We start from the raw sequence: 25657 nt of genomic DNA, 5'->3' as shown, positions 1-25657 counted from the left end.
AGTGGCCAGTGAGTGTATCTGTGCCGACTGTGTGTTTTAATTGATGTGTATTTACAAAGGTGTGTATTTACTATTTAGCGACTCCAGAGTGAAAATCTTTTTCGACCCAAATAATTAATCACGGTCCACGTAGCCAGGTGTTAGTCTTATTGATGAAATCAATTGAGCCTGGTGTGACAGACAAAGATGGAGAGTAGGGAAGGAGAAATTGAGAGATGAATCACACGGTGTTGAAGGACAGCAAACTGCAACAGCATGGCAGTGTTAACAGCAGAGTCATATTTATAGTCGTCCTTCAGACTTCACGCTCAAGGTCAGAATTAGTCATAGAGGAAAATGAAAAAACCTCGTGAGAAACAGAAACCGCCACGCTGATATCAGCACACAGACAGCCACCAAGATTGTACTACATACTTCACATTGTACTACGTTTGATACGATTCATATAATCATATTAATATATATTAGAAATGGATGGATGAGGAAAGTGGAGCAGTAAGAATCCATTGTTACGTCCAGGAATGTAAGAAAGCTCCAATCAAATCCGAAGCAAATGTAGTGAGACGGACGGACGGACGGATGATGAACATGGATCTACTTCTCAGTCAGATTACAAATCTGAGGCCAAAACTATATATAGTGATGACTTCAAGGATGGATGAATGGATTGAGAAACCAAATTATTGGTAATTATGGCACGTTTTATATAATATGTTCATCTTTAGTGGTGGATGGAGAAAGCACACTCGTAGTGGACCAAAATGATCATCTTTAGTCATGGATGTACGGCTGGATGATGGATGGAGAAAGCAAACTAACCATTTCAAAAGGCTATGCGATCATCTTTAGTGACGGATGATGGATGGATGCAAAGTAGGCCCACGAGAATCCTCGGGAATCGATATCTAAGGATGGATGGTGACAGTGGACCATCCCAAATCCTCTACAAGACTTGAACAGAATGCTGCAACCCAAATCAATACTATCTATTCACTGTTGATTTAAGGATGGGTTGATAGATGGATCAACCCATGTTTGGTGATGGATGGATGGATTGGCAAACTTCAACAAACAAACAAACAAACAAACAAACAAAAAGTGACTGGGTGCATTTTGAGAATGCTTAAGATGAACAGATGATGGATGGGTGATGAAAATGAACCAATAAGAAGCTTCTCAAGCACACAGTCAAATTAGGTTCGACTAATCGATCATTGCCTGTTTAATGAGGAACCGGTAGATGGATGGATGGATTGAAAACACAAACTAACTGTAACCAGCACAAGTATTCAATGCTAAACCACTGCTTATTTCATCTCGCGAGCCAGACTTGCACAAGGGAGTTTGGGTCCTTTCATCATTAAGCATCATTTCACCATTATGAGGAACTTCCTAGTTTCACAGGAAGCAGCTGTGTGCAACCAAGTTTACTCGCCACAGCCAGTTTCAAACAAACGGAGGCTAATGGTGGACAAGTACACCAGAAGAAGAAGACGAAGAAGAAGAAACACCGAAAAAAGGAATCAGCCTGCAACAATCCAAACCATTACAGAATAGCAATTAGTGTTTATTTGAGGAAGGGTGGAAGTGCTTGTCCTCTCAATCGGAATGAAAGGTCAGCTCCAAATCACTATCTGTGGATGGATGGATGGATGGATGGATGGATGAAAAAGGCTCTAACAATTCCATTCAGGCTGACGTCTGTCTGTAATGTTGGACAGATGGTTGCACGTCGCTTTGAAAACGGACCAATAAGAATAATCTCGATTACACAATCGATATGCTTAATTAGAAACAAACCCTTCCTGCAGTACCAGAGTTAGCTCCAACTCACAGATAACTGTCTATTTAGTGATGGATGGATGATGAAGTGGAAACAAGAATTTTCTTGTGTACTCAATAGAAATGTAAAAAAAAAAAAAGAAAGAAAAGATTTCAGCTCGAAGCTACTGCTGTTTAATGAGCTAGAAGAAAGACAAACAGTTTAATGAATGGTTGGATGGATGGATAGAGGAGCTATGGATGGTGTTGACCAGCTGGAGCAGAGCTTGGCTGGATGTTGGATGTGTTTGGAGAGGATGCAGATGGTCAATTATCATTGACAGATGGTCTTTTGTGTCGACGAGAGCGCTGTTGGAATCGATTTAACCTGGTATATACATCCCAGATAACATGGAAACTGTAGGAATTTGAATTTTTAACCATCAGGATGGTTTGATTCCCACCACCTCACTCATGATGAGGCACGGGCATGGTTTTGATTGTAGATGTCATTAGTTGGAATGATGCAATATCACTGAAATTGGGAAAAATGAAATTATTTCAAGGGTCAATACATATGGCACGGTGGTGAAAATTTTGACTTGAACTGTGCTTTTACAGCCATCTAGAATATATTTTGAATGACAGATGCCACAGAATTACACTTCAGATTTGAAGAAAATATATATATATATATATATATATATATATATATATATATATATATATATATATATATATATATATATATATTGTTAACTCACACGTACCACATCACTGTTGAATTCTCGATTCTGATTGGTTCATTTTCAAGAACAGCGGCTCAAACATTAGTGACATCACTGATCAGCTAGAACATTAAAAGCACCCAATACTGTGTCGGTCCCCATTGTGCCTACAAAACAGCTCTGACCCGTCGAGGCATGGACTTCACAAGATCCCTGCAGGTGTGCTGTCGTATCTGGCACCAAGACGTTAGCTTGTCCTGTAAGTTGCGAGGTGGGGCCTCCGTGGATCGGACTTGTTTGTCCAGAACATCCCACAGATGCTCGATCGGATTGAGATCTGGGGAATTTCAAGGCCAAGTCAACACCTTGAACTCTTTGTCATGTTCTTTAAACCGTTCCTGAACAATTTTTGCAGTGTGGCAGGGAGCATTATCCTGCTGAATGAGGCCACTGCCGTTAGGGAATACTGTTACCATGAAGGGGTGGGTGTACGTGGTCTACAACAATGTTTAGGTAGGTGGTACGTGTCAAAGTAACATCAACGTGAATGCCTGGACCCAAGATTTCCCAGCAGAATATTGCCCAGAGCAATACACTGCCTCTGCAGTCTTGCCTTCTTCCCATAGGGCATCCTGGTGCCATCACTTCTCCAGATAAGTGACGCGCACGTACGCAGCCATCCACAGACCAGGCCACCTTCTTCCATTGCTCCATGGTCCAGTTCTGATGCTCACGTGCCCGTTGTAGGTGCTTTCGGTGGTGGACAGGAGTCAGCATGGGCGCTCTGACTGCAAGCTGTGATGCACTGTGTGTTCTGACACCTTTCTATCAGAGCCAGTGTTGAGCTTTTTCAGCAATTTGTGCCACAGTAGAAATTTCAATGAGCCTTGGGCGCCCATGACCCTATCGCCGGTTCACTGGTCGTCCTTCCTTGGACCACTTTTGGTAGGTACTAACCACTGCCTAGCGGGAACACCCCACAAGACCTGCCATTTTGGAGATGTTCCGACCCGGTTACCCAACCATGACAGTTTGGCCCTCGTCACAGTCGCTCACACCTGTCCATTTTTCATGCTTCCAACACACCGACTTCGAGAACTGACCCCATGACAGGTCCCACCGTAACGAGACAATCAATGTTATTCGCATCACCTCTCGGTGGTTTTAATGTTACGGCTGATCAGTTCACACAGCCACAAACCGATTAAGTAGTGTGTGGAATCACTGATATAATGAGATTATAAACCCCCAAGTGGTTTATTCCTTACATATGAAGCATTTGGCTTACTAGAGGGAAAAATGCCTCACTGAAAATGTATTTTGCCTCTTTTGATTCAGTAACACAACAAATCCTTACCTGGGTTAATAATTCACACTCTCACTTAAACTCTTAAAAAGGGAAACCATTGATCTTTTTCACAGACGAATTTGGAGAGGGTGTGGAGATTAACATGGGTTAAGTGGTGAGCCACTCAACCAAACACACACACACACAGATTTGCACATGAAGCGAGCCAGAGGAGAGGAAGTTCTCCCTCAGTAGTGTGTGGGCGGGTTTGTGTTGACTGCAATTTGCTGAAAAGGGCCAGAAGCTGGACACACACACACACACACACACACACACACACACACACACACGCTCACTCTTAGTAGTGAATTCAGCACCGGTTATATACGGCTTTGTTCATTATATAAGGAATTACATGCAGTAACAGGAAAATAATAATAATAATAATAATAATAATAATAATAATGACGGTGTGGCCTGATGCAATGTGGAGTTACTCATCCCCTCGAAGTCGACCGTTTTTCAATAGCAGCATGTCCCAAAGTGTTTCATTTCTCTTATACCACAGCAGCAATTACAATTTATAATTTAGTAATGAAAGACGTATCATACTTTAAAAATAAATCCATTTATAGTTACTGTTAATGTTGTGGAGCGTCCACAAGGAAAAAAAAAAAAGTTGTTCAGTACAGCTACTGTATAAACAATCATTCTGTTGCCACGATTTTCGTTTTGTGTCGTGACTTAATACAGCAAAAAAAAACAAAAAAAACAAAAAAAAAACAACAAACAAACAAACGGAACGCTCAAACTCTGTGGAAAACTTACAGACTATTACGAAGCGCCGACACTGGAGACTCCTTCTCCAAACGTTAAACATCACCTTACAGAAACCTTCATGTGGAGCGTCTGCTAGAAACGATAACGCACCAGAACGATCACGTGAATATAAACCTAAACCACAACTACTGCTACTATACTATTCGTGTCTCCTTTTAGTCCACAGATCAAAAGGTCATCCGATGTGTATTATTTCCGACACGCACACACACCCTGAGAATTTCTCGGCACTTCCTGAAAGTACGAGTGAGCCACCAGGCTGGCCAGTTTAGCAGAGGAAAATAAAGTGGACAAACAGAGCTAAATGAAGAAGACATGGCGAGCGAGTGCAGATTTGATTTTTCTTCACAAAGCCTCCCAGCTGTTTTTGGCCATTACTGTGTGTGTATGTTTGTTCTGAAGTGTCTTGAATGCTGCCTGTTATCCAGTGACTCTCATTGGATAATGACTTGTCATTGCATCAGGTTCTCTCTCTCTCTCCCACACACACACACACACACACACACACACCAAAAACCATGTGTGTTTTTCCCCACTCTATGGCCAGAATCTCATTATCTCTCCTGCCGAGATGCTGAAGCACTCAACGAACACAGTTGGAGGGCTAAACAGTCTCTCACACACACACACACACACACACACACACACCACATGGTCATGATTCTAGATGCTATGGAGAGGCCAGCTGCACTGTGTATTTGCGCTACAAAAAAAACGTCTTCCCTGGCACAGAGTTTAAGGTTAGCATTAGACTTCAATAGTAATAGATTTCACCGGTGAGCCGTTAAATAAAGAACGAAGGGAAAAGTCCGACATCATCTTTACGTATGTAATACCGCCTTCAAGTACCTCGCTAAATTTAGCTATTTATGCGATCTTAATCCATTCCATAGATGTAGATGTTCCCTGAACATCGTACTTCCAACTTAAAGGGGCGTCGATGTGAAACTCATATTTATGATCATTCAGATTGCACATGAAGGCAGGATGACATCAGGTCCGAGTGATGCACATTTGTCCTCCCCGATCTTATACTTTTGTTAGTTGTCCATACACACACACACACAAAAACATGAAAATATATGAGTCGTGAAAAAATAAGTACACCCCATGGAAATTGTTGGCTTTTTTGACACATTTGGACGAGCAAACGTTTGATCGTCTTTGAAACGGTGCCTGTTAATAAAGCCGACGTACTTGAACCAAACCACAAAGAAAACGAGCTTTCTCAATCGTTTACTCGACAGAAAGATCAATAACGTGATATTCTTCTGTGGAAAAAGTAAGTACACCCTCGGCCTCAGGAGTTAGTATCGCCCACTTTAGCAGAAATACCTCCATGTAGGCGTCTCGCGTAATCGTCCACCTGTCTCCGACATCGGCTTGCTGGAATTTTTGACCGCTCTTCCACGCAATATTCTTTCAGTTGCAAGATGTTTTGAGGGTTTTCTTGAAATGTTCTGCCCGTTTCACATCCCCCCACAACATTTCAATGGGATTCAAATCCGGGCTTTGACTAGGCCGTTCCATAACCCTCCATCTCTTCTTTTTGGGCCGTTCCTTGGTGGATTTGCGAGTGTGCTTAGGATCATCGTCCCGTTCAAAGGTCCACTTTCGGTTCGACTTTCGGACACACGGCCTCATGTTATCTTGAAGCACTCTTTGATATGATGCAGAATTCATAGCTGAATCAATGAATGCAAGCTGTCCAGTCCCTGAGGCAGAGAAACAACCCCAAACCAAAACATTTCCACCACCGTGCTTCACAGTTGGTATGAGGTGCTTCCCTTGAAAAGCTGTCTTTGGTCTTCACCAAACATGTCTGCTGTTACTCTGGCCAAACGACTCTATCTTCGATTCGTCTGTCCGGAGCACGTTATTCCAAAAGGCCTGGTCTTTGCGTATATGCTCATCGGCAAACTGTAGTCCTGCAAAGGCTTTTTTCCGGCACGCCTCCCGGGCAGGTTAAATTTGTGCGAGCTCTTTCTGATTGTAGACGCATGCACTTCGACACCAACAGTTGCAAGACTAACTAGCACATCCTGTGTTGAAATTTTGGAATTCCTGGAGACTTCTTTTTGCATCAGCCGGTCTGCTGTTGGATTTAGTTTGCTTGGACGGCCAGTCCTGGACGTCTGAAATCCGCGCCATTTGTAGATTGTTTCCCTTACAGTGGAATTATGTATTTCAAATAACTTGGAGATGTTTTTAAAATCCCTCGCCAGACTCGTAGGCGTTCGCAACCGTATTTTTTTTTCCTGAAGGCCTTATAGAACTCTTTAGATCTTTGCATAATGACACCACACACCTCAATAACAAAGGGACACCTGATAAGAGACCGGTTCCACCTGCACTCCTTCAGCAGGTTCTAATCACCGGCACCTGATCTTTAACAGCTGATTCTAATTTTATGGATTTGAAGGTGTGATAAATGTAGGGGTGCTCGTTTACCTTCTGAAAATGACTACAAAATGTCCATTTTATGTGCCATTTGACAGTGTATTACCTTTTATTAATAGGCACTGTTTCAAAGAGGATCAAATGATTGCTTGTCCAAATTCCATGGGGTGTACTTATTTTTTCACAAGCGTATTTAACCCTTTCTAACCATGATGTACTTTGACCCCGTTCTTCCCCTCGTTAGTTTTACCACAACCTCAAATGTTCAACTTCAGCGCAACGTCTGGATCGCGCATCGTGCCGTAGCTAATCCCAACCGAGCCGATATTCAGCATCACCTGCACAGCTGTGAGTCTGAGATTGCTTTTATACAAGTTTTAAGAAATTAATATCAATTTTTTTCCACATATGGCTAAATATTTTGTTTATTTTTGAACGAGGCATTACAGGGCATTAAAGCCAAAAGGTCAATGGAGAAAGAGTAAAATGAAGGAGATGCTGGTCATTCACGTTGAGTTTTAGAATCCAGCCTCAGGGTTTTCAATACATTACGGCCTTTAATTCTGCACATCAGCTCGCCTGCAGCGTGAGGATACTGCTAGAATACTGTTCAAAGAGGATTTAACACGATTCAGCTGGCAAACAATTCAGTTTTTGTCCTTGAGTGTAAGCCTCGCCAGTGACGGGATTTTAAAATCTGCGCCTGTGTGTAAATACGGTCAATGCCAAACCGGAAACACACACAAAACCTATACGTTTTCCTTTGCTTGCTTTTTTTACCCAACATTAATAGCCTGAAGTAATCGTGAGTGTATGAGTATAAAATATCACTAGAATGAAAGAAAGTGCAATATGCAGTGTGTGTGTGTGTGTGTGTGTGTGGAGGGTGTTCATGAGGTTGCAATTACTAAAATAAGGAAGAGGTTATGGTTCCCGAGGTTGGGATTACCGCGGATAAGGTTCCCGAGGTTGGGATTACCGCGGATAAGGTTCCCGAGGTTGGGATTACCGCGGATAAGGTTCCCGAGGTTGGGATTACCGCGGTTACGGTTCCCGAGGTTGGGATTACCGCGGATAAGGTTCCCGAGGTTGGGATTACCGCGGTTACGGTTCCCGAGGTTGGGATTACCGCGGTTACGGTTCCCGAGGTTGGGATTACCGCGGATCAGGTTTCTGACATTAAGGTTACTGGAATATGGTTTAGCGATTAGTGGTTGCGTTCCTGGGATTACCGAGATAGCACTACAGAGGGTTACCAAGATTAGGCTCATTGAAAGTAGGCTCAGGGTTACCAAGCTTAAAGGCCAAGGTTATTGAGGTTGGGTTTTGGTGTAGGAAAAGCATTTTTATTTTTAATTCCTGTAATATACAAGTTAGTGGAAATACTCCTCAAAAACAGGAAACCTGTGCGTGTGTGAGAGAGAGAGAGAGATTCAGACCGGTCTACCCCCGAGGAGGAGGGGGCGGCTCCAGAAGAATGAGATTTAAGTAATAATTGGTTATCAACCTGATAACAGTGGTATCTTAATTTCACCCATCACCATACTCCGTTACATAATTATCAACAGAAACCCTGCTGCGCGCAAGAAGCCTGGTGTTACTCAGTCTCACCAAGTCAGGCGATAACGTCCAGCCACTCCTCATCACGGTGTAAACGCTGACAAGGCGACCGGGACCCAAACACAGAGCACACTTATTACACATCTACTCAGTGCAATCTCATTTCATGAAACCATTAACGTGACAGGATTTTGATTCGGAATGATATCATTCCTGGTTACAGTCAGAAACGACGGAGGAAGCGAGGAACCACCTAGAGGTTAAATAGAAACTGGAACTCTGTGGAGAAGAATTGTGGGTAATTTCCACTCTAGTAGATAATTAACATCATTAAAACCTGTAAGGTTGAGGAGAGTAAATTACAATGCGAAAGGACAAAACGAAATCACATTTGTTTACTCGTTAAGCTCAAAAAATAACAACAAATCGTGTAGTGGAGCTTGAAATTTGGGACATTAAAAAAAATAAATCCTTTTTTTTTTTTTTAGTTCCACTGCGTGTTGACGATTCTTCTGGACGGCTAATTTACGATTAAAAATGATTTTAAACGTTCCGTGGCTGAGGAAACGTATCCATCACACACGCACGCACTACAACGAACAAAAGGAAGCATCCGCAATCTAGACGCCTCCTTGTCCGTGACTCTCCTAGACGCAGTATAGCCGTGCTGTTAAAGAGGTCCGGATTGATTTCTGGGCCACGGATGGAAAGGCGTATGACCAAGCAGACAACGAGGCATCAACTGGTATTAGGATGCACCTCGACGCTTTTTTTTTTTTTTTTTTTTTTTTTTTTTTGAGTAGAACAATCAGAATGAATCCCAAAGATGAAGTATATAGTGACTTCTTCACTAAAATCATGAACCAAGAATATCCATTTCCTCCTTCTTTCATTTTGCACAAGTTTGGCTTTATTACAGAGCTTTATTTCTGAGACTTAACGCAGCAGCACTGTATAGTCTACCTGGGAAACAATTATTTTTTTTTTTAGAAAGGACAAGAACAATTATCATGTTTAGTAGATGCATAATTCCAGGTCAAGTCTGTAAACTGCATTCCTGCCCTTTTCCCCTCACTAATGCGGTCGTCGATATGCAAAATCAGCCCAAGCTCTTAATCAGCACCGGAGTCAAACCATTCCAAACCGAGCCATACTTGAGCCATTTGTGCTAATAAGGCAAAAATCACCACAAGTGTGGGCGACGTTCCTAATTAGGAGGTAAATGACACGGAAACCAGACCCTGCAGGTGAACAATCGAGCACTCGAGACCGCTAAAGACGCGTTTTGATTTTAGATGTCAATCGTGGATTTGGTTTTAACTGGTGTGTCTTGTATGAAAAAATTCATCTCACGTCAGCGTGGTGCGTCATTTCGGTCGACGCTCCAGAACTCGTGCTCACGACAACACGGGAGACATTTCAGCACGATGAAATAACCCTGCCTCGTTCTTTCAGGTCCGTCATACTCGATACTCAAGGTTCAGCTAGACGTTAAGCGTGTTAGTAAACCGGTATAAGGCAGCGCTGTCGAATTCTCGGATCCGATCGGTCAGAAGGCGTCGATTCATTTCCTGCAACAGCAGCTCTGACAGCTGTTCCAGCTGCAAGACAAATCGCAGGTTTATATTAATGTGCTTGATGCAACGCGTTATTTCTATAGTAACGGCTACGTGTGTAAGGGGATGTTGGGCGCTCCACATAACCTAAGAATAAGGAGTGTGTACAGGTTTTTGTGTGATTGTGGCGGCTAAAAACGCTCGATTTTGTTGCGCCTCTTTTCTTCAAAATTTGTGATGCAAGTTTGTTTTGTGCGTTTTTTTTTTTTTCGGTTTGTTTTTGGAGAAGACCACTTCAATTGGTCAGAATTTCAATTGCAGAATTGTCTTCCCCAGCCATGTTTGTTGGTAAAAAAGACGTTTTAGCTGTACTCGTGTTCAATGCACGTCAACTGAAGAGGGCTTTGGCCGAATACGCGTTCCGATGACGTCACGTGACGCGTCTTGCGCCCAAATCTGCAGTCAGTTTGAAGAACTGCAAGCTCCTACGAATATTGCGGAGTTGTCTCGATTTTGCGTTAATCTCTGCAACCGCATAATCCTGGAGGGACTGAATAGTAAACATGCTAGTTAATAAAGACACGTATAATTGATGATGAAGCTGCAAGGAGATGATTTTTTTTTTTTATCGTTCATGGAAGGAGTCTCCAGTGTCAGTCAGAGGTAAAGCTGTAACTAAGACTTCAAATTTGCTGTGTTTGTCTAACGAGAGAGAGAGTGAGCGAGAGAGAGTGAGAGAGAGCAAGAAGAGAGTGAGAAGAGAGTGAGAGAGCAAGAAGAGAGTGAGTGAGAAGAGAGTGAGAGAGCAAGAAGAGAGTGAGTGAGAAGAGAGTGAGTGAGTGAGAGAAAAGAGAGAGAGAAGAGAGTGAGAGAAGAGAGAGAGAGAGAGAAGAGAGTGAGTGAGAAGAGAGAGAGAAGAGAGTGAGAGAGAGAGAGAAGAGAGAGAGAGAGAGAAGAGAGAGAGAGAAGAGAGTGAGAGAGAGAGAGAAGAGAGTGAGAGAAGAGAGTGAGAGAGAGAGAGAAGAGAGTGAGAGAGAGAGAGAAGAGAGTGAGAGAGAGAGAGAAGAGAGTGAGTGAGAGAAGAGAGTGAGTGAGAGAGAGAGAGAAGAGAGTGAGAGAGAGAGAGAAGAGAGTGAGTGAGAGAAGAGAGTGAGTGAGAGAGAAGAGAGTGAGTGAGTAGAGAGTGAGTGAGTAGAGAGTGAGTGAGTAGAGAGTGAGTGAGTGAGAGAAGAGAGTGAGTGAGTGAGAGAAGAGAGTGAGAGAGTGAGAAGAGAGAGTGAGAAGAGAGAGTGAGAAGAGAGTGAGAGAGAAGAGAGTGAGAAGAGAGAAGAGAGTGAGTGAGTGAGAGAAGACAGAGTGAGAAGAGAGTGAGAGAAGAGAGTGAGAGAGAAGAGAGTGAGAGAGAAGAGAGTGAGAAGAGAGTGAGAGAGAGAGAAGAGAGAGAGAGAAGAGAGTGAGAGAGAGAGAGAAGAGAGTGAGAGAGAGAGAGAAGAGAGTGAGAGAGAGAGAGAAGAGAGTGAGAGAGAGAGAGAAGAGAGTGAGAGAGAGAGAAGAGAGTGAGAGAGAGAGAGAAGAGAGTGAGTGAGAGAAGAGAGTGAGTGAGAGAGAAGAGAGTGAGTGAGAGAGAAGAGAGTGAGTGAGAGAGAAGAGAGTGAGTGAGTAGAGAGTGAGTGAGTGAGAGAAGAGAGTGAGTGAGTGAGAGAAGAGAGTGAGAGAGTGAGAAGAGAGTGAGAGAGAGAAGAGAGAGAGAGAAGAGAGTGAGTGAGTGAGAGAAGACAGAGTGAGAAGAGAGTGAGAGAGAAGAGAGTGAGAGAGAAGAGAGTGAGAGAGAAGAGAGTGAGAGAAAAGAGAGAGAAGAGAGTGAGAGAGAAGAGAGTGAGAGAAAAGAGAGAGAAGAGAGTGAGAGAAGAGAGTGAGAGAAGAGAGTGAGAGAGAAGAGAGTGAGAGGAGAGAGTGAGAGAGAAGAGAGTGAGTGAGTGAGAGAAGAGAGTGAGAAGAGAGTGAGTGAGTGAGAGAAGAGAGTGAGAGAAGAGAGTGAGTGAGTGAGAGAAGAGAGTGAGAGAGAAGAGAGTGAGTGAGTGAGAGAAGAGAGTGAGAGAGAAGAGAGTGAGTGAGAGAGAAGAGAGTGAGTGAGTGAGAAGAGAGTGAGAGAGAGAGAGAAGAGAGTGAGAGAGAGAGAGAAGAGAGTGAGAGAGAGAGAGAAGAGAGTGAGAGAGAGAGAGAAGAGAGTGAGTGAGAGAGAAGAGAGTGAGTGAGAGAGAAGAGAGTGAGTGAGTGAGAAGAGAGTGAGTGAGTAGAGAGTGAGTGAGTAGAGAGTGAGTGAGTGAGAGAAGAGAGTGAGTGAGTGAGAGAAGAGAGTGAGAGAGTGAGAAGAGAGAGTGAGAAGAGAGTGAGAGAGAAGAGAGTGAGAGAGAGAAGAGAGTGAGAAGAGAGAAGAGAGTGAGTGAGTGAGAGAAGACAGAGTGAGAAGAGAGTGAGAGAAGAGAGTGAGAGAGAAGAGAGTGAGAGAGAAGAGAGTGAGAGAAAAGAGAGTGAGAGAAAAGAGAGAGAAGAGAGTGAGAGAAGAGAGTGAGAGAGAAGAGAGTGAGAGGAGAGAGTGAGAGAGAAGAGAGTGAGTGAGTGAGAGAAGAGAGTGAGAAGAGAGTGAGTGAGTGAGAGAAGAGAGTGAGAGAGAAGAGAGTGAGTGAGTGAGAGAAGAGAGTGAGAGAGAAGAGAGTGAGTGAGTGAGAGAAGAGAGTGAGAGAGAAGAGAGTGAGTGAGTGAGAGAGAAGAGAGTGAGTGAGTGAGAGAGAAGAGTGAGAGAAGAGAGTGAGAGAAGAGTGAGTGAGTGAGTGAGAGAGAGAGAAGAGTGAGAGAAGAGAGAGAGAGAGAAGAGTGAGTGAGTGAGTGAGTGAGAGAGAGAGAAGAGAGTGAGAGTGAGAAGAGAGTGAGTGAGTGTGAGAGAGAGAAGAGAGATTGAAAGAGATTGAAAGTGAGAGTGCATGCGAGAGGCTGGAGAGGTGATGACTGTTTATAGCTACTATAATGTAAATGATAACAGGGACCAACTTGTTTCACGGAGAAATTCCGCAACATTAAACGGATAAAAGCTGAGAACGATCTGTAGTAAATAAGTAACCGTAAACCCGCTGTATAAAGAACACTTGGGGCCGCACTGTTACAGGAAAATCATCAACTTCTAGGTGCGAACAGCAACTCCGCTTACCTCCGTGCCGCATCCCACCACACCGCTGTCCATTTTCCCAGAACACCACACGCACCAGCATTTAATCCCTTACATAACGTAACGTAGGACATGGAGTGCGATGCTACCACATTATCGCTTTCGCACCCCATCTGTACGCGAGTAAATGCTGTATGTGGATGAGGAGCAGGTGCTATTGACGTACACCGCTGTAAACATCTGTCAGGGGAAATTCAGAGCACGATGAGTCACTCGGCGTGCAACAGCTCGACGCGCACGTCTCATCAGGTGGCTTTCAGTGACGATGGTGCGCGAGTGGGGGGGGGGGGGGGGGCGCACTAGTGTGGGTTGTGGCTGGGAATGGGGTTTACTGAAATGTACACATTTATACTTCAGTTCATTTTTAGGTAAACTGGGGGCGAAATAATGCAGTCCAGGATGCTGTATTTATTTTTTTTTCCATTTCATGCACCAGTTGTTTGCAGGCCATCTATAATGAGTCTTAAATTTCTTTCGCAAAACAGCTGGTCACCGTTACAGAAATCCCCACATCTGGTACAGATTCGGAGAAAAAAGTGCCGTAACTTATTTTGCATGGGCGTTCCACAACCTTAAATATAATACAATGATAAATCAGGTCAAAATTATGAATTGTTTTTAATAAACATACGGGGGGGGGAATAGTTAGAAATAGCTGTGGTGTGAGAGGAATAAAACACCTGAGGGACTTGCTGGTAGAGCTGGTATATAGACACTGGCATAGACACTGGCTGAGAAACGCGTTCTCCTTATTGCCACGAGACTGCGAGCTTGAATCCCGTGCCTGAGAGTCAAGAGAACCAAACGGGCCTTGCTCTTTGGGTGGGAGGGGTGTAGTCACGTTAGCTAGTGGGTGGGGATCGACCAGACCAAAGTGGGGGTGAGGGGGGGGGGGCGACTCAGAAAACTTATCAGATATCAGACTTGGAAAATAAATTTATTTCTGAAACTGGAAATACTGACGTACAAAGAAACGACTGTATCTTTAATTAGGATTATTTTTATACTTGATATTTTATAATATTTAAAAAAAAAAAAAAAAAAAAAGTGTATTTTGTACGGAAGTGTCAGTGAAATGCTTCAGTTTAAATACAGGAAAGTTTAATAGCTTTTATATTTATAATAAAAAAAAAAAAATTTAAAAAAGGGACCGGTATCGGTATCGGCTAACACTCACGGTTTCAGTACGGGTATCGTGCAATCTCTAAACTCACCTACACGGGTTCTTTTTCTCTCAGGACACGGGCCTGCTCCACTGACTAGCTCAACAGATACCCAAAGGTCTCTTCTGGAAAACATTCGCCTCTCATCTCTCCATTACCTTTTAGTATAAAACCATAATTATGTACAGTTAGTATCCGATACTCGGCAAAGCGACTTATAGAAATAAGTCTTATTCGAATCAACAGGGCTGTAGCGATACCACACTTCCACCGATCAGAGCGGTGTAGTGTCCGGTAATCGATAACAGTCGATATTAACAGAAGTCTCGACGGCACTAAGATGGTTAAACGGTAGAGAGATCACCACGATAAACTCTCGCTGCGTGTCCTCCACTCGATAACGCTTTTGAGATATTTTTAGTAAGCCGACTCACACCAGAGGCACGACGCCGACGGACTCGAAAGCCACTCGGGGAAGCAGTTCAAGATCTGCGTCGTGTCAATCGACAAAGCAAGCATTTAGGGAATAAAACGCTTTAAATTTATTAACCACCAATCAGACGCAGACACTCTGTAAGTTCAACTCAGAGGAGAGAGAACAGCAAAGCCATGAAGTCTCGGCTTCGTGTGCCGTGCGTTTTATTGCGAGACCATGAGTGATCTTGCTTGCAGTTTTTATGAAATTGGCTATAAAAGCAGAGCGGAAAGAAGAGAAACGTCTCCCCGCTGCAGCGTCACTTTATGACCCGCTGCTGTACAACAAATAGATATAAACAGCGAGAGAGAAATCGGCCACGGAGGCGGTTTAAATACCCAACACACAGCGTCTTATTTATAGCGCTAAGAATAAACTCATTTCTGAGTAAATTCATCCACCGTCTTATCTTCATCCTCCACTTTCTCTTGTAGTTAATCACAAAAAAAAAAAATGCAGCCGGTTAACCATAAATATACACATTTTGAAAACCCATCCCAGTACTGAACCTAAAATAAATAAATAGCACGTTTTTACATAGTCACGGAAACTTAAAAAAAGGCAACTCATTAGCACGATAGCAGGAAATGTGCGCTCGGGAGATAAGCACGCACTCGGCTCACTTAAAGCCAGCACTCTCTAAATACGTTAAGAACACCACGACTGTTCATTTGTTCACCGTCAGAGCGCGAGAAGCTTCTTTTTCCTTCCCCATCACATACGCAGTGACGTGCGCTCATATCAGCTGACTAACGCGCTTTCCCGAACACACTCGAAAGCACGGATGCTAGCTTCAAGTGGAGCACGATGAGGAAAATCAATACACCATTACCGCTCCTTTCTCCTTCACACAGCAGGAGCTACAGGCGCCACCTCGTCACACCGCAATTAACAACCGAAACTGGGACACAAGCAAGAGGGGGGAACAAAAAAAAAAACACTTTAAAGATTAATAGATTGCTACATTTCACATGTTTGTTCTAGACAATCTGTTCAGCAGTTTTAATGGAGTAATTCGTTTAGAACGGCAAACTAAACAAGGAACGGGCTTCCAGATGCACACGTCGACACGCTCCCGTCAGGAACGCTTCGAGGGTTTCTGTTTAAAAAGCAGGCTGTGGTAAAGCAAAGTATAACCACAGAAATTCCTCAGTGTCTGGATTTAAAAACAACCAGAGCAAAAGCTTACTTCATATGATCGTTTCAAAACTAAAATAAGTGCATGTCAGATGCTGCACATAACATTAATCGACATGAAAGGAAATTAAAATGTCTCCCCAATTAGGAACACAAAATAGCTTGCTATTTTGGAGAGAGAGAGAGCTAAAGAAAAAAAATATATAGCTGCAAGCAGCAATACCAGGGTCAAGCCAATTATCGGCACCACGAGCAGCAAAAGAAGCTTTGAGACATGTTTTTGGTCAGAATCCGATGAAGCGTATGACGAGTTAGAAAAAGTATATTTAAAAAGAACAAAATAGCTACTTAGAATTTTTGTCCAGTATGTGGCGCTGTTCTGTGGAAAGCATTCAAGAGTTATAAGCCAAAATAGCCGATTTAGCCTTCTCCTGACCTGTAGGGGGCAGCATGCCAATACTCTGTAGGCAACCTCAGGGCCGGATGACGACGCCTGCCAAGTTCCGTCACAATCCCTCAAAGCCTCGCAGAGACACGGCCGCAAGTTCTATTTTGAGCGTTCTGCATTGAATTCGTCAAAGCGCCAGTCGGAAATGGTTCGGTTCATCAGAATCCCGTGAATAAATTTTTGACGGGAGTGCCTCTAGATGACGCAGGTCAATTTTCATCCAAATCGGACAAACTGTCTAGGAGGAATTCGGAAAAAGTAGGCTCTCAAAACATTTAAAAATGGCGGACAGGAAGTTTACTTTATCATTACATAATTGGTATCGTTGTTCTTGAAGTGAACGACGGAATCGAAGAAGACTAGTCTCATGACAGTAGGCAAAATGAGTCAATAGCTATTAGCATTTTTAGAAATCGCAATCATTTTTGACCACGAGGTGGCACTGTCCTGCAACTGAGTCTCTTCAGATCACGGTGCCAGACACAGACCGAGTTTCCCAACAATACACCTAGTCGTTGGTCAAATACAGCGGCCATTTTGTGATTAAACTCAAAATGGCCAACATCAGAATTTTTCCCAACGTTGGACTCTGAAGAACCCGCCGAATCCAGCGAGACCGATTTGAAACCGTTCAGTACTTGAGCAAAAATGTGCTTGTAGGTTTTTCAGAAAATTCTAAATGGTGGGAAATGATGTCAGAGTGTAATCCAATCGTCTTGAGCCAAGGAATCAGAGGGAAAATTTTATTTCTAGCCCTTACGGTTCAAAAAAAAGTTATTAGCATGAACATAGAGCGGTTCAGTTAGAGACTGCAAATTTAATGATCATTGGGCCGTATACATCACAGTGAAATTATTTTCTTTGCATACCCCAGCATGCCAGTAAGTTGGGGTCAGGGCACAGAGTCAGCCATGATACAACATCCCTGGAGAAGAGGGTTAAGGATCTTGCTCAAGGGCCCCAACAGTTCCAGGGCTCAGTGGCAGCACCAGGGCTTGAAGCCCCAACCTTCTGATCAGTAACCCAGAGCCTTAAACGCTAAGCCACCACTGCCCAATCAAAAAAATCAATTCACTCTTAACAGAGCAGGGTGTCCTGCATCTTTGTGCCAAATTTCTTAACGTTCCCACAAGAAGCTCCATGGGGAAGAAGAAAAAGAAAGAAGGGTGCACGGTGGAATTAGTGGTTAGCACATTCGCCTCACACCTCCAGGGTCGGGGGTTCGTTTCCCACCGTGGCCCATGCATGTTCTCCCCGTGCTGAGGGGGTCTCCGGGTACTCCGGTTTCCTCCCCCAAAGACGTGCATGGTAGGCTGATTGGCGTGTCTAAAGTGTCCGTAGTGTATGAAAGTGTACACTAAGTGTATGTTAGTGTGTATGTGATTGTGCCCTGCGATGGACTGGTATCCTGTCCAGGGTGTACCCCGCCTTGTGCCTGATGCTTCCAGGGATAGACTCCAGGTTCCCCGTGACCCTGAAAAGGATAAGCGGTATAGAAGATGGATGGAAAAAGAAAGAAGACTAACAAAAGACAATAGGATGACATGATTGGAATTGCAGGTCAGTGCTGAGATTGAAAATAACTTTTTTAAACAAGACTGTATCAGACCCATCAACTTCTGCATTTTAGAGGACAGGACAGGAAGGGAAGACGACAGGAAAGGAATGGGGGACCATAAGGAAAGGACAGACAGGAAAGGGTACCATAAGGAAAGGAAAGGGACCGAAAGGAAAGGAAGACGGGAAAGGAAAGGGACGAGACAGGAAAGGGACGGGACTGAAAAGGCAATCAGATGAATAGGACTGAAAGGGAAGCAAAGAAAGGAAACGAAGTAAGCCAAAAAGAACAGCGTTGGGGGGGGGGCAAAGAAAGGCAGACAGTAAAGAAGAAAGGAAAATAAACTAAGGGAAAGGAAGTGCAATAAAACACAGTGAAGAGCAATTCTATCACAGCTCCCTTCAATTTATTTATTGATGTACCGAACATGAAAAAATACAAAGTATTCCAAACACAAGAGGAAAAAAAAAAAAGAAAAAAAAAAAAGAAGGCAAAAGAACATGTACATCTAGTAATACCATTTCTTTTAAATACTGAACAAAAAGATTATATACCCCAAAATTCAAAACTCAGCTGTGAATAAGGTTATACTGTACAACTTGAAATAAATAATGCACACTACAGAACTGAGACTACAGACAGGACACGGAGGCTTTTCACGCCACAGACGGATCCGAGCTCAAATTTAGCCGTGTTTAAAACACTAGCAGCTGAAGAGTCTCTGCCTTGCAGTGGTTTATGGGAAGAAAAAAAAAAAAACAAAAAAAAGTTAAACAGAAAACTAAACCCTACATGACATGAAAAGCTCTCCCTGTCCCCAAGCAGCACAAAGCCACAGTTCATCAATGAAAATATAACCAAACAAAAAAACAAAAACAATAATAATAATAAACAGCCAAAAAGAGAAAGAAGGAAAATAAATGTAATGCATAGCACACTGCCACACATCCGGGGAGCCTGAACTGCACTGATAAAGGCTCTTTCCTTCAGTAAGTGGAGAATAAAACACGCCATTGTGTTGCTACGGTCATGGAAAAGCCTAGTCAGGCTCCCCTCATGAAGATTAAGCAATATACACTTTTTATTTTATTTTTTTTTTATTTTAAAATGGGTTATATTATGTATCGAGTGTAACATGAATACAAAAACTAAATCAAATAAGTATTTGTTCAAAACTGTGGCTCTTCAATTTTTAACCACAAATATATTTAATACTTATAATATATAGATTAAAGAAAGAAAAGAAAAACCTGAAGGAAGGAAGAAAAAAAAAAACAAGTAAACAAAAACAACAACAAAAAAAAAAAAACTCAAATGCCTAGCATTTCGCAGAAGCAAGACTATCTACGGACAAAACCACCAACAAATCTGATACAGTAATAATGCATCAAACAAAGTCTCTCAACTAAACAACTCTCAGAGGCAAACCAAATTATTAGCTAACAAAAATTACCCTACGTACTTTAACAAAAAAAAAAACAAAACAAAAAAACACTTGCTTGGGGAAAAAAATAAACGATACACATTACTCAACGTAAAGTACTTATTTACAGTAAGGTATTAACTCAGGAGCTCTTCTCCCTTCAAACACTTCATTCTCAGTCGATTTTGTTCTGTTCGCGGGCGTCGTCGGCCCGCTCTCCTTCGTTCAGAGCAGCTAAAACCTCTGTCTGCGTTTAGAAAGACAAAAGTGTTTAACAAGATACTAAATACAGCACTGAGACCCCTCCCACCCTTTTTAAGAAGGAAACTGTTAAGGAAGAACCGATTCACCCAAAATCGCTCACAACCTACAGATTCCCTCCATCATCCTGCATGCACACGTGTGTGTGTGTGTGTGTGTGTGTGTGTGTCTGCGTGTAATAAAACCTTCATGTTTTGGCGACCTGCGTCTCAAAAATATCGAATCCAAACGCAAGCTGTGGAACACAAAGACCTCAAAAGACGATCTTTGTCTTCAATAAATCGTTCCAGAAATTTCTAACTCTGCAAACTGGTAAAGTCTGGTAAAGTGTGAAAATCTCACAGGGTGTCGTATGAAGATAGTTTTTCTCAAAGTCAAAATATTTTGCTCCATGTCCAGTAAAAAGTTTCTCCAAATTTTCTCTTTTTATAAAAATAGACACTTTTTTTTTTTAAACCCACATCAAAGAGGTTTGTAGCTCTTTGGCAAGGTACCGCTTTAAGAATTTTTTTTGTCTTTGTGGTTTTTTTTTTTTTTTTTGTTTGCTCGTTTCCTCAATTTAACAGTAACATTTATGCAGCCAATGAACTCAGTATGAGAAACTAAACATGGAAAGGTTACCAAAGCTTTTTTTTTTTCTCTCTCTCCAATATTAAACATTGAAAATGGCTCAAAATAAGAAAACTAAAGAGAGGAAATATGTAAATAAAAAGAAGATGGGCACAGTCACCACCCAACGCATGCTATTAATCACTTTTTTTTTTTTTAAAGACCAGCAGAGAATTGTACGAAAAGAAAAGGGAAAAAAAAAGAGAAGGAAAAAAAAACAAAAACACAGTTTTCCTTTATAACACTGATTTGCAAACGTGTCTGAGAAAGTTTAAACAGGTCTCACACCCCGCTCCCAAACTCATTGTAGAATCAGTGAGAAACGCTGGCCATTAAGCCTTGTGCGTTTTGTTAGTTTTGAACGAGACCTGCAGCACGCGGTCTCCAAGGCGATAGCCGTTCAGGCTGGCGATGGCCATGGCCGCCTCGTCGTAGTTGGTCATGGTGACGAAGCCGAAGCCTTTGCACTTGTTCGTGTTGAAGTCGCGGATCACCTTGACGTTCGTCACGGCGCCGAACGGCCCGAACATCTGCCAGAGGATGCTCTCGTCTGCGTCGGGAGCCAGATTGTAGACGAAGATGCACCAGCCCGTACCGGCGTGACCGGGGATGTTAATGCCCAGACTGGTGACACCGTCGATGGCCATGGGAGAAAACCTACTGCGGAAGAAATTACAGCGTGACTATGTACACACGCGGTCACAACAAACAGCTGATAAACAAAAGATTCACATCTTCGTTTCTTCTGACTGCCGAAGCCACGGTCTACAAAGAGCTTACAAAGCATGCATAGTATCTCAGTCAAAAGAAAATCAATCAATCAGCAGAGGGGTCTCAAAGAATTCTCAACATTGCATGCACCATGGAACACCATCACACGTCAAGAAGTGGAGAAAATGGAGCACCAGAGTCATCTCCTAGAGCAAGATGTCCCTCCAAAATTTTACAAAAACTTACCAGGGAGGCTTCCAAGAGACCTACAGCATCATTAAAGGAGCTGCAGGAATACCTGACAGGCACTTATTACTCTCTGCCTGCGACAGTCTCTCATTCTTCACATGGGCTATGGGGTAGGGTGGCTAGACTCGAGCACTTTTTCACCAATAAATAAATAAATAAATAAATAAAATAATCTCACCTAACTCATCCCAAATGGCAAAATGTGTTCTAGTCTGAAGAAACTCACTCCAAAATGTATAAGGTAACTAAAAAGTTAAGCATTATTAAGCATGGTACTGGCAGCATCATGCTTCAGGGCTGATTTTCTTCAGCCACAACTCGAGCTTTTATCAAGGTGGAGAGAATCATGAATAGCTACATGTCAATTTTACTCCAAAACCTTCAGGCGTCTGCTAGAAAGCTGAAGATGAAAAGGAATTTCCCTTTTCAGCATGACAATGATCCAAAAACATGCATCCAAATCAAAAGAATGGCTTAACCAAAAGCAGACCCATGCTTTTAAAAAGTCCAGCCAGATCCCAGACCTGAATCCAACTACAAATCTGTGGGGTGACCCGTGCACAGGAACTGCCTGCACAATCCGATGAGTCCGGAATGTTTCGGGAAGAAAAACTGGGAAAATATCGCCAAGTCACTACAGGACACACTGATTGACTCGACCAAAAAGACTGAGTGGTGCAACAAACAAAAAGGTGCTTCAACAAAGTATCAGCTGAGGGGTGTGCACACTTCTACAACCAGGTTATTCCAAGTGCTTTATCCCTCGCCCCGCCAAAAAAAACCCTTCACAAACCTGCCATTTTAACAGGGGTGTGTAGACTTTATTTCCATTGTACCCACAAATAATTACACATGTAAGATCGTTACCATGTACGCATGTATATACCCAAGAACATTATTAAATATGCACACTAACAAGCATACATACAAGTGTACACATGTTGCCCAGTATGCAAACAAGTGCAAATAATCATGCAAGTATTTACCCCCCAAAAAAAACGCAACGAGTGGCTGGGGACACATGGGGGTTGTGCTTGGTTCTCGCATCTCAAAGCACATACCATAAGACAGCACTGTTATTGTGACGCTCTACTTGGTACTCGTTACCCAGTGTGTGCGCAGGTTAGGGGAGGAGCCTGTCTAACTTCATTATGAAAACGACACATTCCGAGTGTACCGAGTGAGGTTGCTGACGTACATCGTGACTTCCAGCTCGATTCATGCCATGAAGCTGCTTCTACAGCTTTTTAGCCGGGAGTGTATCTAAGAGAAGAGCGACGCCAGGAATTTTTTTTTATGAATAGCAAAGAAATGAAAAATTGAGGATTTGGTGAGGAGAAAGGAAAGTGAGGAGAATATACTTATATTTAGTCTGACAGAAATCTACAAAAATGCTTTTTTTTTTCCCTCCCATTTGCTCTGTGGAGTTTTTGCCAAAGGGGAGGGGAAAAAAAAAAAAAGTCTATAAATAACTAGCGAAGGAGTGTGTAGCACTGTGCGTGTGTGTAGTTGCAGTCTAGAACAGCAGGGCATGAATTATTTCAGCAGGTTTCAGATTAGATCACACACTCGGCTGAGCTTCTTTCAGCAGCCACATCCTGACAGGTGTGTCCCTAACACACCACACACTCACTCATTTTAGGAACAGTATGAGCTACATTTTGCTCCAGTAAAACCGCACCGTGAATTCTGACGCCGGCCGTCTTTTAAAGGAACGAGACGCTTCTGTATTTCATTTAAATTCACGGTGCAGAAATGTAATTTTTTTTTTCCCCTTCATCTTTTTCACCCAAATATCAAAATGCAAGTCACTACAGAACCCATTTCACAGAACACCCTTTCCACTGGACAGTGAGGTACAGTAACACACCCACACTTATGCATTTCCATTGCCAAGTGCCCAGTACTGTAACCAATAACCCTTGTACCCAGAGAATGCCAAACAAACATATGGGTAGAGCTGAAAATAGTGCCGACCAGGGAAAGGTTCAAACAAACAAAAACAAATAACTAAATAAAATGAAGGGCTTTCCTAGTGTACAGTAGAACACACCTTCAGTAGTGCAACATTCTGCCGAATAAGGAGCCCCCCCCCATCTCTCTGTAAGCTTTATGGGGCATCACAAATTCATCATAAAACGTTATTTATTTGCCCACAGTAATGTTTTCGTATCGCTGATATTTTTACATTTCTAACCCGTGACCCAAATTAAATCTTCGTTAGCCTGCATCCCAAAATGGCTTCCTGTTTGGTCACTACAGCAGACACGGTACACTACAGAGCCAACCGTATGGCATCTGTGATTCAGCCACGGAAGAGACCCAAGTTCATTCATTCACTCGGCTCCAGGAAGCGAGTCATCCCAGTCAGGGTGTCTGGATCTGGAGCCTATACTGGGAACACTGGGCACACGTCGGGAGAACTCGCACCAGATGGGACGGGGCACCATTCAGACACGCTCACCCACCCGGCAGATTATTTTTTTTTATCCACAATAATTGAATAAAATCTCACTTCCACTGTACATTGCGGTTTGTTAATCTCTGCCTTTAGACATATTTTACTCGTTTACTTTGATCGCATTGTTTTTATTTAACATTACAGATCTTACTCGCGCTACGCTGTTCACCTCATCTACACCGCGAGTGAGGAGCAACGCGGCCTCGTTACCAACAGACCCTTCCTGTTATGATAGACGACGGAAGTTACACCGCACGGTGAAGAAACGGCATATGATCACAAACCTGATTTAAACTGAACCTCTTGAGCAACTCGCACCAGTTTCCCCGACCCCTTGCACAGTTGAGCATTTGGGATACGAGTTTGTGCTCGTGTATTACTTTCGTGCTTCCACGCCACACCAGCTCTGCTTCGTAAAGTTTGAAGTACCGGCAACGCTGCCTTCCTTTACGTGGATTCAATGCTAAAGCAGGTCAACTTGACGCATCTTGTGGGAGACACTTGGCAGCACACGGATTAATATTTATGTAAGGGGGCAGGGGGCAAACCCATATTGCTTTTTGCTCGGAATAGAACCTGACAAGCTGTCCATGTTAACGGATTTAGATTTGTTACCGTACTGTACCATCCGATGAAACAATATTAATAACTGTAGTCTTTGTGGCAACCCTTATATCCCAGTGGGGGATTCAATTACTGTCTTTGAGCAAGGAACTCTCCACACACACACACACACACACACACAGAGCTCATGTGCACATTTACCTCTTCACTCCGTAAGCCATGTTCAGCAGGTTGTCCAGCCTGAAAAGAAACAAAGACCATTAGCACAGAATACTTTTGTTAGTAACAAACACTCACCACAATACCAATATACATAAAGTATTTAGACATCTCTGAACGTTTTCAACAATACCAGCATTTAATTCATTCTAGGTCTAAAAAGTCAAGCCTTTGCATGTGCACTTCACATGTTCGATCGTCCCATCAGCCAATCAAAGAACCAGCAAAGCATCCAATTAAACCAGAAGCATCTGCTCTAGCGCCGACCCCAGACATGTACTGAAACTCTCCGACGCGCTCAAAACTAAAACGTGCACCGTTTCAAATCGAAGAGCGACACATCCCGTGTTACCCGCGTGCATCGTGACTTAATAATTAAACGTAATTATATGCGGCGACGTGCAGTCTGGCACATTATTATACGCGGTACATTAATTATACGTGACCTGCTCCATCGTTCTGATTGGCACTTTAAAAGTAATGAGAGAACGAAGGGGAAAAGGAGCTCGACACGGCTTCCGCTCTAAAGCGGGGAGAACGTTTGTATCCTCTTCATAATTATATCAGAATCGTAAGCAAAGCCGAGACTAGCCGAATCGAACAGCCCGCCCCCTCCCCCAAAGGATTGTTTCTGGCATGTTACCGGAATCTCTGAGCCTGCTGGGCGAGCGGTCCTGGGTATCTCCTGTTCGGAGACTGGTAGAGCTGAGAGAGCAGAGCCTGGCTGGTTTTCTGACTCGGGTTGTTGGCGAACTTCACAGTAATGGGCTCGGTGGCTCCGGGAGGCTTCTGCCCGTTCAGCCCCTTGATGGCCTCCTCGGCCTCGACGCGTCGATCGAAGCGGATAAAACCCACACCTCGAGACACGCCTGCGCACAGGAGAAAACGCATCACAGGTTCGGGATCAGGAAGAAAGATCACTGACGTACATCACGGCCTTGTAGGTTCGTTAAGAAACCGGATGCTCTAGCCAAGCTCTGCTTCCGATTGGTTGACGGATGGTTATGTTAGCATATCCTCAAT

General features: G+C 43.1%; 1 protein-coding gene across 6 annotated transcripts in view; it reads right to left on the bottom strand.

Annotated features, from left to right (window-relative positions):
• Window positions 1-18521: 18521 nt before the first annotated feature.
• elavl2 (ELAV like neuron-specific RNA binding protein 2) overlaps window positions 18522-25657 on the bottom strand; it is a 49131-nt gene continuing 41995 nt past the window's right edge. For 3 of the 6 annotated variants that reach the window (XM_017460799.3, XM_017460801.3, XM_017460802.3), the window contains 4 exons: window positions 25278-25503; window positions 24617-24655; window positions 20799-21090; window positions 18522-19807 (listed from right to left, as the gene is read on the bottom strand). In XM_017460799.3, coding sequence (XP_017316288.2) covers window positions 19736-19807; window positions 20799-21090; window positions 24617-24655; window positions 25278-25503 — 629 coding nt within the window. In that variant the 3' untranslated portion in view covers window positions 18522-19735. Of the gene's footprint in view, window positions 19808-20798; window positions 21091-24616; window positions 24656-25277; window positions 25504-25657 lie in introns of those variants that run through there. The other 3 variants (XM_053677432.1, XM_053677434.1, XM_053677433.1) reach the window with 3 other exon arrangements.

The sequence above is a fragment of the Ictalurus punctatus genome, chromosome 29 (genome assembly GCF_001660625.3).
Source record: "Ictalurus punctatus breed USDA103 chromosome 29, Coco_2.0, whole genome shotgun sequence".
In the NCBI taxonomy this organism is placed as follows: domain Eukaryota; kingdom Metazoa; phylum Chordata; class Actinopteri; order Siluriformes; family Ictaluridae; genus Ictalurus; species Ictalurus punctatus.
This window is presented reverse-complemented; position numbering and strand designations above follow the sequence as displayed.